General features: G+C 41.8%; 1 protein-coding gene across 1 annotated transcript; it reads right to left on the bottom strand.

The window, feature by feature from the left end:
• Nucleotides 1-40: 40 nt before the first annotated feature.
• dcaf11 (ddb1 and cul4 associated factor 11) lies at nt 41-14,319 on the bottom strand. Its single transcript, XM_040036199.1, has 15 exons — nt 14,106-14,319; nt 13,618-13,819; nt 12,413-12,540; nt 11,713-11,831; nt 11,531-11,595; nt 11,236-11,336; nt 10,501-10,647; nt 5,662-5,716; nt 5,192-5,260; nt 4,931-4,988; nt 3,562-3,747; nt 3,233-3,386; nt 2,481-2,633; nt 2,245-2,351; nt 41-1,243 (listed from the first exon to the last, which is right to left on the bottom strand). Exons 2-15 carry the CDS (start codon nt 13,803-13,805, stop codon nt 1,133-1,135), a joined length of 1,641 nt encoding a protein of 546 aa, XP_039892133.1. The 5' UTR covers nt 13,806-13,819; nt 14,106-14,319; the 3' UTR covers nt 41-1,132.
• Nucleotides 14,320-14,836: the final 517 nt, after the last annotated feature.

Raw genomic sequence — 14,836 nt, 5'->3', positions numbered from 1 at the left:
GCCTGAAACATCTGATCAATGACCAACAGCCCCTTCGTGATACGTTTGAAGAAAGGTTTTTATTATAACTGCAAAGTCTGAGAGTGAAATATGAGCTTTGATATAAACACCTGAAAATTGCATATACAGATCATTTTGAAACCATGTGCGTGTTCCCCTTCCCCAAAGTGCTGACTTGAACACATTAATCACACACAATCAAATCTTTGAATCAAATCACAGGCTTACATTTAGCCAAAAATTACACTGAGTGCTGACCCTGGAACGAGAATATTGCTGTGTCTGAGGGACAGGGAGTTAACATTAGCCTTGAGGAAGCCTACAGAGGATTCAGAATAACAGCGAAAACTTTCAAACTCTTTCTGATGAGGCAGACCAGGTCGAATAATGACTGTGAAACTTCCTTGAGCCTGTCGAGTTTTGAATAAACTCAGGAAAGCTAACGCAATTATCAGCTTCATGAGTTTGCCAACTGGAAAAAAAAGTGTTTATGACTATATGTTGAGTCTGTAAAGGTAGATGTTCCCTAAAATAGGACACAGCCTGTGTTGTGTTATTCATAACAGCAGTCCAAACAAACTCAGGACACTGACAACAATCTAAATACACTCCCTGAACACACACGCGCGCACACACACACACACAAACAAATTAAAATTCTATACATTTTTACAAAATTATCATCATTACGTTCCCCTGCAACATCCAAAGTTGTTGTTTTTATATATATATATATATATATATATATATATATATATATATATATATATATATATATATAATCACTAACTTATTGTTTCATTCCAACAGTTCGTTAAGTGCAGCTTCAGCGCATTTTGAGTAAAATGTCCCAGGCTGGATTGAAAAAGCTCTGGCCTCCTTATTCTGTGCAAGACATGAGGCAATAAACAAAAAAACAGAGGGGAAAAAAAAACAGAAAAACAGCTGCAGGTGGCAACAGCCGTCCCGCCGTGTTCTGATCGGCACTGGACAGCACGAGGCTCAGGCGCCTTCCCAGTGAACTTTTCTCAGCCACGCTTTCATTTGAATCACTAATATCCCGCACTAACGTTAGCAGATACTCAAGTCTCTCCCAGGCCTTCTGAGCTCACTGCCTTCCTCTGTGGTAACATCACTTCCTCCAACAGCTCCCTTCCTCTCCTCCTCCTCCCCTTGCCGTGTCTCGCTCCTCGTCTAGGGGATGGGTTTGTCTGTGCTCCCACATTCGAACCGCTCCGTCCCACTGTAGAGAAAGGATGGAGATCAGAGGTTGAAAAATAATAACTGTGCCATCTAAGCCCCGTAGTTTAATGTCCTTGAGCTGGATGGACTCTTGTTATCACTTTTAAAACAGCTGCTGAGCCTGTCTGCTCTGTTAAATAACGGTGACATGATTCATGCTTTATGCCAACAAAACAAGCGGCAGCTTTTAACCACAAATGGAAAAGAAGCAGCATTTTTATTAGCCAAGCAAAGAGCTAATTTATGGTCTTGATATGCTACTACATCAATAGCGCATATGTGCTACACAGAGTTCTGCAGACCTACTTAGTGGCCGAGTCAAAATATGTGGAAAACCTCCAATTTCTGCGCTTCTTATTTTGCTTTTTGGGATTTTTAATTCACTTTTTCCTCTGACGCGTTGCTCGGGGGCAAAGCTGTGTTTACTTTCTGCAGGACTGCACCCTTGCTGTAGCCTCTCTGCTGGTTGAACTCCCACAATCCTCCTCTCTGCACACCCAAAGAGCTACGCAAGGAAGCAGCACTGCACGACCATAAATCCAGCTTTGCTTGTGTGTGATTAGGTCCAGGCCTCAGCGGTGTAAAGTATAAACATAAAGTACTCTGCATCTCATGTCTGCTTCCTTCTTCTAGTCGAAACAGCTCAGTTCATTTGCACTGCTTTAATGTTGTTTTCCATTTTATCAAGTAGTGGTAGTAGTGAAATTGCTAAAAAGTCTAATTTAATGGAATATGTGAGGGGGGAAAAAAACAGTCGTTTATTTCTGCAAATGGTCATTTTTTCCCCGTAATTACCAGAAAACGTATCAAATTGTCTCAGACTTTTCTAAATTATGCCTTATTCCATTAGTAGAGGAAACAGTGTCTGGGATTAACGCCACTCTATTAAATCGTTTTACAACTTCTGGAAAGGGCTTTCTTTTGGGTTTAATGTGATATTTATGATGACGAGCTTTCACATGCTGATTCCAGCAGGACACTTTCTGCATTAACCGCACTCACAGAGCTGCTGATGATGTTGTCCTCGTACGGGTGCCAACTGACATCTCTCACGCACGCGTCGTGGCCCACCAGTCTGGTTACCACCGTGCCGGTCAGCACATCATAGACTGGACACACACACACACACACACACACAGGGTTCAACTGATTTTCGATTCTTCAAATATTACTTTGTGCATCAGCTCACGCAGACTTTGTCGCCGTTTACACACTGACAGACACACACAGTCACTTACTGACGATTTTGCCCGTGGAACAGCCGGAGTAGATGAATCTCTGCCCAGTGCTGAACTCTGGTGAGAAACGGCAGCGTATCAGGGTGTGGAGGACGCCATGACCTCGGTAGGTCATTACTGAGGTGTCGCCTGTCAGCTTGTGTCTCTTCAGGGCTGCGAGGAGCAAGTAAACAAACACAAAACTGCTAAATAACAAAAAGATGCACAAGGATTTCTCCATTTTATAAATTTTTTTTTTTTTTTTTTTTTTTTTACTGTTTATGCTCTTTCCTCACACTTGTCCTCAACTTTAATCCAAAAGACCATGTAGATTTATATCAAGCTTAGAAGAAACTGCACCCTGAACTAGATCGTTTCATTTTGTTTAGTTTTTTTACCGCCTCGTCTCCTCCTCTCTTCCTGCTCTATCTCATTATCCAAACTCCTATCCTTCACCTCTCCTCCACTCCTTCCCTCCTCTTTGGCTTGTAATGGTAATCACTCTCCCTACGTGTGGCTTTACAGTCTTTTTATCCTCACGACACACACACACACACACACACACACACACACACACACACACACACACACACACACACACACACACACACCTTCCCTGTTACTGCCTCCTCTCTCTCTTTTTTTAATATCATCATTTCATCTTTATCTCCTCCTCTGTGTGACCTCTCCTCCTCTCGTCCTCCAACTTCCCCTCTGACTCATTTACCACGAGTACCTCCCTTTCGCCCTTCTTCGGCCCCTCCCCTCCTCACCTCTCTGGGGAACCTGCTGCCAGCGGTAGTCCCAGTTTTGCTGGGTGACAGCCAGACGGGAAGCTGCCAGCCCCTCTTTGGGCGAGAACTTCCTGACATCCCACAGCTTGATGGACTGGTCCTTCGAGTTGCTGATCAGGTAGCGAGCGTCACCCTGGCACCGTGACAAAATGGAAAAAAAGAGACCGAGATCTGAGAGTTAGAACAATACATGTGATTGAATAAACGTCCTGTACGATTAATGTTCTCATTTAAACCATTTCCAAGTAACTGGAAAACTTTTTACTGAGAGACCCCCCCCTCACAGACACACACACACTCGCACCCACCTTGCTGTGGATGAAGGTGATGCCGTCTCGGTGGCCGGCCAGCTGTCCAACAGGCTGCGGTCTGTCCTCCCGCAGCGTCCGTCTGTCCCACACCTTGCACAGTGCGTCATCGCTGCCAGAGAACAGCAGCTGGGACGAGCTGTCGGCGAACGCCACCGCGTTCACGTCGTCCTCGTGGGCATCAATCTGATGAGGACGGCAGCAAAAGAAAGAGTCAGTGTTTACTGTATGGAGCGTGTGCACATGTGTGCAAGAATGTGCTATTTACAAGTGGGCTATTTACATGTTGTTGTGAAAAGTGTGTGTGTGTGCGCACTTATGCATGTCTGTGCCTACGCAGAAGTAATGAAAGGAGCATTTTTCTTCAAGGCTGCTGCACACTGAAACTCAGACTTTTCAGTACATAAGCCTCCAAGGCTGTGCTACAAACAGGCTTTATACACACGGCATGGTTGTGAGTCTCCAAATGCAAAGATGTAGCTGTTAGTAATTACAGCAGTACAACTGTTTGTTAGTTTTGTTCTTTATATGTGCAAGAAGACGAAATAAATCGCTAGGTAAAAGGATGTGTCACAAATGAAAGGATAACTCAACATGAAGCATGGTGATGAGCGGTTCTAGCAGAACAACTGAACTGCTTTCTTTCATAAGACATTTCATTATTTACCGTTTTAATGATGTGGAGGCCATCTCTAACAGGTTACTGTGAAGGCCACAGCGTGTGATTCACATCATTTTATAATCACTAAACCCATTCAGTGGACGAGATAACCGTCATCCTGAGAGAGAATATGAACGTCTCATTGTGAGACACAGATCAGCCTCAACAGCTTTCTATTGATTTGCAGAAATCCTTCCCTCCAATGGGGAAAAACACTAACCGGAACCACAGCAGCAAAATGCCCCGACTTCAGTTTCCCATCACTGCACTGAATCGTGGAAAGTCTAGTGCTGCACATGAGGAAGTGACAGTGAAAGTACAAACAACTAATAAAAAGTTGAGAGATAAAAGCACAGAAACACACCACAACACTGAGGTAATTAGGAGGGACAGACAGAGAAACGGCGGACGACAGAGACGAAGCAGATGGTCGAGGTCGAATGCTGACTTCTGCGCACGGGGCGGTTATGGGAGGAGGGAGGGCGGTAGGTTTAACCCCCACCGTCCCACTGTGTGGCGGAGCTGGACTCTTCGCTGCTATATTAGACTACAGGATGGTGTAAAACTTTATGTAGTTTCTGCTCCGCTGCATCTGGCTAACCTTGACCGAAGGATGAAGCGCAAATCAGACAGACGTGACGCTGAAACGGGCACGGCCAAGGCGACGCGCGAGCAAAAAGACATAAATGCACACAAAGACACACTAACCTTCAACATTCGTTTATTCTGCTCAAGATCAAAAACGTAAAGGCAGCCGTCGTTTGCTCTGAAATGAGAGAGAAGAGAGGCTGAGAAAAGAATAAAACAACTCCCCTAAATTGAGGCTCTAATAAACATATTTCGAATATACCGCCAACAAATGGAAGAAAAGCAGAGTTGTGCTTGAATTCAAATTTCATAAAGAGCCTTCAGTACTCATTTCAACCCTGTCAGTCACTGCCTTGAAACATAAAAGCAAATTGTACTCACCCTCCCAGGATCTCTTTGCCATCTGTGGACGCAGCCAGCGAGAACACACAGAACCTCCTCTCATCTGGACTACAAAGCACAACAGCGCGCACACACACACACACACACACACACACACACAGGTTGGACACTGCAGTAAGAGCACAATTGCTGATTTACAACCACACTCTATCTACTTTATTTATTTTTTTGGTGTGGGATAACATAAAGGCTTTATGAAGGCAAGCATCACCTTTTAAACAATGTTTTTGTTAGGAGAGCTGTGAGTTTAATGGCAGTGCTTTGTTGAATTAATGATCTATTTTTAACAAAAGGAGTGCACACAGAGCGAGAGGATGGATGTTGGGGTGACAAGTTCTGACAGCATCATTCATCCAGGTGGTAATGAAGGGAGAGGAGGGCCTGCTGGTAAGGAATGATAGATTACCTGCTCCGTAATGTTATAAGTTACTATGAGGGGAAACACTAACTTGAGGTCCAGGGCGGTGTGGTTTTCACTGTCTCCATCTATACTGCACATATGAACTGTGGGGGAGGAACAGAGAGAGACACGTATGACTAAAACATCGCAGCTAAAAACGTGTTTGATATGCTGCTTAAAAACAAAACAAAAACCAGAAAACTCCTGGAAGCTGTGGCTAATGTAAAAGCACTTTCAATATGAAAGAAATCACTTCCTCATTCATTTATTCACTTCTTCGTATTTCTCACAAGTGATGCTGTTAAAGGCTCTACTTTCATTGTTCTATTGTAGAAATGTTTAGACACTACATTGTAGTTAGGGCTGGGTATCGTCACTGATTTCTAGAATCGAGTCGATCCACGATTCGATTCAATTCGATTTGAATCTGGGAAATTTTGCCTCAGACGGTCAGAAATATTATAATTCAGATCAGGACATTTACATATTTTTGTATCTATAAAAAGGAAGCTGACACTTTCCAGACTTTATCAAAGGTGTGAGCATGACAGCAGATGCCTTTGTGTCAAAGGAGCTGAAGATAAAACAGAAAAACATGAAGGTGATTTTTCCTGGCCTGGGATTTTATAAAAATATTCTGCAGTACATCAAAAACAAAAGAAAACCATTAATCAACATATGAACATTACCTCTGAAGTTACAGAGGTTTTATTAGAGACACGGCTAAGCGTTTTGCATTTTGTATAATTTTAAAAAGTTTAAAAATTTGTTCAGAAGCCTATTGAACGGCAGAAATTAGGTTTTCTTTTTGGAAGTAAGTAAAAGGAAAAAAAAAAAAAAAAAAACATCGGCCGACAGCGCTGTAAATAACGGTAGACTTGTGTGTAACAAGCAAGCAAATAATGCAGAAAACAGATTTCGGGGATAGACGGGAAACTGTTCTTGAACACTGAGAAAGAGAGAGAGAGAGAGAGAGAGAGCTGTGCATGAAGTGTGATTTTATTGTGGTAGAAGCAAAACAGTGAAAGTAAGAGGGAGTCCATGACAATGTTTATGTGAAGCTTAGTTTGGATCTTCTTTTGCTGCTGGTTCGGTCAATATTGTTTGGAGAGAGATGAAACTAACAGCTTTAGAATCAGCGCAAAATGGGCGTAAACACAAAGCGTGGACCCGCCGAAACATCAGAATCAGCGTGCTGTCGGCTTTCAGCCCCGACCGTGTCCCTGCCGTCGGGTGAGGAAGGTGACATCTCACTGATTCTGATCCGCAGGTCTGCGCTTTGTGTTTACGTCTTTGTGCAGAAGCCGTGTTCCTGCTCTCATTTACTATTTTAAATGTTTGGTGGTTGTCAAAATTTTGTGATGTTTCACCTGAGATTCTGGAATTTTGGGCAAAATACATTTATATTAAAAAATCGATTCAGGATTTTAATGAATCGATATCACGTTGTCCAAGCCAGAATCGATTTTAATCAATGAATCGATTATTAAAACCTACCCCTAATTGTAGTTGCATTAGGGCTGCCACGATTAGTCGACTAGTCACGATTACGTCGACTATCGTCGACGATTTTGATATCGACTATCAAAATCGTCGACGACTGATTTAATAGTCAACGTTTGAAGCTTTGTAAGATCACAAAAGACGCAGGAATAAGTAGAATTTAAGAGTGTAATAACAGACGGAAACAGAAGATGGCAGCACTGCATGTACAAGGATGCCAGCTGCCGTTAAACCCCGAAGAAGAAGAAGAAGAAGAAGAAGAAGAAGAAGAAGCAGCTGTGTCCCAGAATTCATAGCACAGCCCAGCTCAGTTTCCAACAATGGCGGCAGCTAGTTAGTTTTAATATTACTCTTGTTATTCTTTCTGGGTCACAAAATAAACGTTTAACATATTTTCAGGCGAGAATGTAGCTGTGTAAACCTCAAATATCTGCTCAGTTTATCAAGACACCACATTTTCAAAAACGTCTGTTACCCACTAGCTCGATAGCTAGCCGGGGGCAAGGCTCACTAGAGCCCGTGAGAACACCAAATCGTTTTCAAACCCACCGCAGTCTTTCGCTACTCAGGTTAAACCTATATAAGTCACTTAGATAACTTAAAAATGTTATTGTTTGGCTTTTTTTAGTATTTTATTTGTTCCTAAGTAAATCGGTTTGGCTGAGATTAAAGTTATAGTTTTTACACAGCTGAATAAACGTCAAGCAGACAACTGATTATCAGAAGTGTGAGATGCTGGAGAATAAACTCCGGTGTCCCGTTATATTTTAGATAGCAAGGAGTTTATTAAACTTCACCGAAACAATCTGCAAATTTCATTAAAATTTAATAAACTATCATCTTGTCTTTATTTTTAGTTTGCACACTTAAAGCTGTAAGCTAATGATAGTTATATAAGAGCAGATGCATGCTGGTGCAATAAGCTGTACATCCAATGGATGCATGATATGATTAGTCGACTAATCGCAAAAATAATCGGTGACTAGTCGACTATCAAAATAATCATTTGTGGCAGCCCTATTAGATATACCTTACTAGAACTGGGTTGGATCCCATCTTTCCTTCAAAAATGACTCAATTCTTTGTGGCATACACTCAACAAGACACTGGAAACATTCCTCAGAAGTTTTGGTCTATCTCGATATGACAGCATCACACAGTTGCTGCGGATTTGTCACAAATCCCAAAGGTGCTTCATCATATTGAGATCTGGTAACTGTAGAGGCCATTTTGAACACAATGAACTCATTGTGATGTTAAAGAAACCAGTTTGACATTATTGAATCTTCGTGACGTGGCATGTTATCCTGCTGGAAGAAGACCAAAGTGTAGCAAGACAATATTCCACACACCATTACAGCAGCACCAGCAGCTTGAACCAATGATACTAACCCTGCCGTACAAATGTGATGGCAGAAAGTGAAACTCCTCATTAAGACATTTTCCAATCTTGTACTGTCCAAATTTGGTAAGTCTGTGTTTCCTGTTCTTAGCTGACAGCAGTGACGCAGTAGGGTCTTCTGCTGCTGCTGCCCATCTGCTTCAAGGTTTAACATGTTGTGCATTCAGCGATGATCTTCTGCACACCTTGTTTGTAATGAGTGGTTATTTGAGTCACGGTCTGGTCACTCTTCTCTGACATCAACAAGGTATCTTCACCCAGAGAACCGCTGCTCACTGGATATTTTCAGTTTCTCAGAACATGTTCTGTAAACCCTGTGTGGGAAAATCCCAGCTGATCAGCCGTTTCTGAAACACTCAGACAAGCCTGCGTGACACCAACAACTATGCCATGTTCACTCACTGAAATCATCTTTCTTCCCCATTCTGATGCTCAGTTTGAACTTCAACAGGTCACCCTGACCATGTCTACATGCCTGAATGAACCAAGTTGCTGCCATGTCATTGGCTGGTTAGACATTTGCGTTAATGAGCAGCTGAACAGGCATAGCTTATGAAGTGGTGGGTGAATGTATTTTGACACACCAATACAATAAGCAGCTGTGTATACAGCAAAGCTAAGTGTTATTTACTCTTATTTAGTACCTTAAAATACTTTCTTTTCTGAACATTTTTAAAAATAAATGTAATATAATTTCTTCTTTAAAGCCATAAAAACAACCTGTGGTCTAACAAATCAGATTCTGAAAGTCTTTCTGGATATCAACAACACAAAGGAGAGGGATCATCTGCCTTGGCAGTTCAAAAAGCAACATCTTTGATGGTAATACTGGATAACTTACACATCTGTGAAGGCACCATTAATGCTTAACAGTAAGGGTTTGGAAAAATATATGCTGCTATGTAGCCATGGGCTTTTCAGCAAAGACCTTGCTGATTTCAGCAAATCAATATTAAACCACATTCTGCACACATCTATAATATAATATAAACATCTGCCGCATTAGGAAGGGAAAAATATGACAGTTCTGTACTGAACAAGAATATAAAACAATACTTTTTCAAAATGATTAGCTTTATAGTTCTAAAAAATTCCCTCTGTTGTTTAAAAAAAAAAAAAGAAAGAAAGAAACAAAAACCTGCACCTGTCCCAGCCTAATATTCAGATTTTTTGTGTCTGTTCTGTTTAATGGTACAAATATCCTTTTATGTGTTTGATTTACAGTTCCCGAACAGTCCCAGATTCTTTTTTTTTTTTTTTTTTTAGGAAAAGTGGATTTATACGGAGCCCCGCAGGGGACATGGGAGAAAAAAAAATTAGGGAGAAAAAAAAAAAAATTAGGGAGAAAAAAAAAAATTAAGACGGACTTTTGCGAGATCTCGCAAAAGTATTGCGAGATCTCGCAAAAGTTTTAGCCGCATTCTTCGGAGGCCGCCAGCTCGAAGCCGACCGGGAGGTCGAGGCACGATGTGCCGGGAAAGCGGTGTTCCTCCCGGCTGTAGTAGGTCTCGACCTCCCGTTAGCTTCGAGCTAGTGGGTGTCAGATCTCCAAAAACGTCGGAGCACTATGTGATGTCTTGTAAACCGAGCAGGTATCTGACGTTTACACAACTACATTCACGCCTCAAAATATCTTAAAAGTGTATTTTGTGACCCAGAAAGAGTAATATTACAACTAAGTAGCTGCCGCCATTGTTGGAGTTTTGCGAGATCTCGCAATACTTTTGCGAGATCTCGCAAAAGTCCGTCTTAATTTTTTTTTTTCTCCCTAATTTTTTTTTTTTCTCCCTAATTTTTTTTTCTCCCATGTCCCCTGCGGGGCTCCGTAGATTTATAATCCCAACTAAAAAAAAAAAAAAAAAAAAAGAGCCAATCTTGAAGATTTATAGGTTTGCTGAATCTTTATAGAATTAGTTTTTCTAATGATGGCAAACTGTTTTCCTCATTTCATCATGTAATATTTTACTGGTCCCATAGCCTTACTGTAGTCAGACCAACTGGAGTAGAGCACGTGGTGTGCATCGGGGGTGAAGCAGACATCCAGCACGCTCCAGCCCACGTCACGGGCCTTCACCGTTCGCCACAGGTGAAAACGCCCCCTACTGGTGTCGTACAAGCGGATGTTCTGGTCTGCAGCAAGAAAAAAAATAAAACTAAACAAAACACAAAGACTCGCATTTGTTTTTGTTTGGGTTTTTTTACAGGTCCCTCAGAGTTTTTTTTTTTTTTTTTAATTTATTCCTTGGGTACAAACAGAGTGATTTATTTCACTTTCTCCATTTTGTCTGTAAGACTAATCAGTTTGAACTAACATAAGGACTCATTTACACGTGTATGTCACCAGCCTCTGGTTTGTTGTTCAGGGATTGCTGCTGATCACTAACACAGACATAATACAAGAAGAATAGTCGTGACAGTTAGGCAAGCGTAGGTGAGACGTGGTGAGACATGTTGTCCTCCGCTTGTTTAGTTTTCTTACAAAACAGTAACTTCATCCATTAATCATTAAATCAGGAAATAGGAACTGATGATGTGCTTGATATTTGTTTTTTAGAACATGAGAAAAGTCCAATAATACTCCCCTCCGCCTGAACACAGTCTGTACACAACACAGCATGATTTGGTGATCCACGCAGCAGCTTTAAACAAACACTCAGAATAAAAATCAGACCTGATTCAGCCCCTCTCGATCCTCAAGTTGGACATCGTGCTATTTACCTTGGCAGGCGGAGAGGAACATGTTGCCATCCTCGCTGTACACTCCACAGAAGGCTTTCTGCTGGTATGTATCCTTGTGGGACACATAGTTTGGCAGGAAACTGCAGAAGAACACTGGGGTCACAATTTTAATATTTCGTCTTCTTCATGTCCAATGCATTGTATATTTTCACAGCAATTGTGCAGCTATCCCTCTGCTCCAACAGAGCACAATGGTCCAATCAAGGCTTTAGTCACGCTAAACTAATTGCTATTTAATTCTAATTTAGATTTTAAATACTCCAAAGTTACTTACTGCGTACGGATACGACTGCACTCTCCGTGGGAAAAACTGGAGCCTCTACATCTGCCTTTTTCTCTCTGCACACAAAAACATTTATTTGCAGTTTCATAACTTCATTGAACTCTATAAACAAAACTAATACGACTGCACTGCCGCAATTATTTTCCATTTAGATTTTATTTCTGGGGTCTGACCTCTGCTAGCATGCGGGTGAAACTGCGATAGCCTTTCAAGGAAGAGGAGGCGGTGGCCAGCAGGATCTGAGTGCGGATCTCACTCCGGTCCACTTCGTGTGTGTCAGGTTGGGTGTCCACTAAAGACAGAATACAAAGAACAAGCCTCAGTAGGAGCTCACATTCAACAACAAGCTCTCAGAACTTCAGGCATGCTCTGATTAGCTGTCCTACATATTTGAGAGAACAATCCATGGAAATTTTTGACAACTGAAACATTGTTTTATGTTTGATCCATCACTGATTGACAGACGATGAACAGACATGCAACGAGAGAAAAAGAAGAAACACACAAAAGGAAGAAGAAACAGTATTTAGGCCTCACTAGTTCTAGAAAACAAAAAAACTGAATTGAGGTTTCCATAAATAACATTTTTGGGATGGCAGTGAAAACAAGACAATAACATTACTGTAACACGATTATGTCTCTAAATGAAACCTTACTGACATTCATTCACTGCTTCACTACTTGGAAAGAGAAGACATCGTCCTAACGTAATACCATGTATTTCTGCACTGCAGTGGCTGCACTCTAAATAGATCTGTTAGCTTTCCATATTATGTGATCATTGGAACGATGTATTTAAGGGTATAAATGAAGAGTAAACCAACAAAGTAAAAAAACTGCTTATTTTCCTGCCCTGTGTCAGTGGGAGGTTACCTGGTGGATTATAGCGGTCACCCAGCCGTCCATCCCAGGCTCCATCGCTGTCTTCATCAGAGTCAGAATATGACTGGACCAGCTGCAGCCCCGTGGCTCCACTGCCATGGACCAGTCTTACCTGACCCCTGCACATGCAAGCAACCAGTCAGTTATGATTAATCTATTATCTATTGCCCTAGTGCAAAGATGTACCTAGAAAATAAAAAAGACTTGACAGGTGGAAACCAAAGCTAAATGGTCCAGCTGTACAACATGTAGCAATGACAACATTTAAACGCTAAAGAAGTGAGAAATGTCAAATGTTTTTTCTTGCAGATCTCGGTTCCCTCTGGTCACGAGAGCAGGCCCTGCCAATGTCACGGTTCACTAAAGAAACTATTACAGAGGGATATACAAAAAAATTCCAAGCTTATCCAAGTGCAATTAAATCAAACTGAAATGGGAAAACCTTAACCCCCACTTAGCTTTGCAGCGCTGGAATGTGATGTGACGTTTCAATTATTTGCTCTTTGGCAAAGAATACTGCATGCATTACTTCCATTTGCCTCTAAATGTCATTTAATAAGTGCCCGATACGCTCACCACACACAAGTCATTTTCTCTGCAGCAACTACACACATATGTGACAAAGACTTCTGTCCTAGTTCTGAGTTCAAGAAATTAGAAAGTAATGAACTAATGCTACAAGTCCCCGGGGCAGTCCAAAAACATGTAGTCCTCACCACGAAATGCCTCTGGGCAGTAATTTTGAAGAATTATTCAATTTAATTTCAGTTGTCAGCAGGACGTATGAACTGCACACACAGAATCACCAGCCACGTGTTAATAAAAAGCTTTCTTCCCTCGCCCCCAACAAGTTTTACTTCTATCAACATTTTGGCTGTTGCAGAACTCTCCCACAGATTTAATTGTGGAATGCTTTGAGTGCCATCGTCTTTAATAACGATTACGTCTCTCGGCTAGAAAGAGGAGCGCTTGCTTAAGACTGCTGCCTCCATGACTCAGACAAGTGGTGGATCGATGGTATGACTTGCTACTAGAAGGACTTTGACTTTATTGCACTTGTGTTTTTATGTATTAATTGCTCATTTTTACTTCTGCTAGTTATGGCCCACTTTCACCAAAACAACTCCAGAGTACCTCTGCTACAAACCTAGGCCCTCCGTGGTATCAGTTTGAGCGTTTTTAACTGTGAAATTCACCTTCTCAGTAAGTAAGCCAGCACTTCTGCTAAGTCAACGTCCTCCTCTGATGAAGACTGCCTGTCCGTCCTGCGGCCTCGGCTGCTGCTGCCGCCCTGGTTTGATTCTGTCGCTTCAGACTGCTCTCCTGGGTTGCCACTGGAAGAGCCCCTTCCACCAGACATCCCAGAACTGGACTGTGAGCCCATAGACTGAAGATGGCCTACCAGAGAGAATAACGAGACGTGTAACAACAATTTCAGGGTTACCTGACAACGTCACGTGATCCCAGACACCTTGGAGAGGGACGAGAAGCACAGCAGCTAGGAAATAATGTTTCCTGGATACGGCGTAAGCCCTATAACAGCTAAAGTTACTGGCGCAAACCTCTCCACTCCTTCAATACAAACTAACCATCCGTGTATTGCACATTAGCTCGTCGTGTTTAAAATGCTTGGGGAAGATTTAGTTCGAGCTAGCTGATAATGCTAACGATAACATTTGGCTACCGTTGGACTGTCAAACGATCTTCTTGACAGCTCGTCGGTCCACCTCTTTGTCGTTTCTCCGCGTACTGGACCGTGTGCTCGATGTGCAACTTCCGCACCGTCTAACAGAAACCCCTCACAAAGCTAGAGAGCCGGAGGTCTGAGAACACAGTGTTTGATCAGTCTGCTAGCAGAGCAGGTCCGTGAATCGCCATGTTGTTTACAAAAGTGTGAAAAAACCCTGCGCGTGCCCCCCCCCGCTTGCCCTTTCAACGTCACGTGACCAGCTGCCAGCAACAGTTTACCGTGAAGCTATTAAAAAAATAAAAATATTCATTGACAGGTTTAAATAAAGTTTAGATTAGAAGATAAACCAGATGGGGTTTTTTTGTGGGGGGGGGTTGGCCATCTACAGGAATTTTTACTCAAATATATTATTTTATAATTTTATTATTTTATTTTGTGAAAGAAATATAATAAATATAATCTATATGGATTATATAATATAATTAGAATATATATAATATATAATTAGAATATTTCGTAATGTATGTCGTATATTTATATGTCCAGAGCATGTACAGCCCATATAGGCTTCACATAACTTTAACATAACGATAAACATTAGACTGTAGTCGTACACTGAAGGCGCTCGTAATGAATGGACTTGGACTCTTCTGGCTAGTAAATTTAGTTTTTCATATTATTATGTATTTATTTTTTGGGTGTGTGTGTCTGGTGGTGGTGGGGGG

The sequence above is a fragment of the Simochromis diagramma genome, unplaced genomic scaffold, assembly GCF_900408965.1.
Source record: "Simochromis diagramma unplaced genomic scaffold, fSimDia1.1 OVJJ01000271.1, whole genome shotgun sequence".
Classification (NCBI taxonomy): domain Eukaryota; kingdom Metazoa; phylum Chordata; class Actinopteri; order Cichliformes; family Cichlidae; genus Simochromis; species Simochromis diagramma.
Note: the sequence above shows the minus strand (reverse complement) of the source record. Positions and strands in the feature narration are given on the sequence as shown.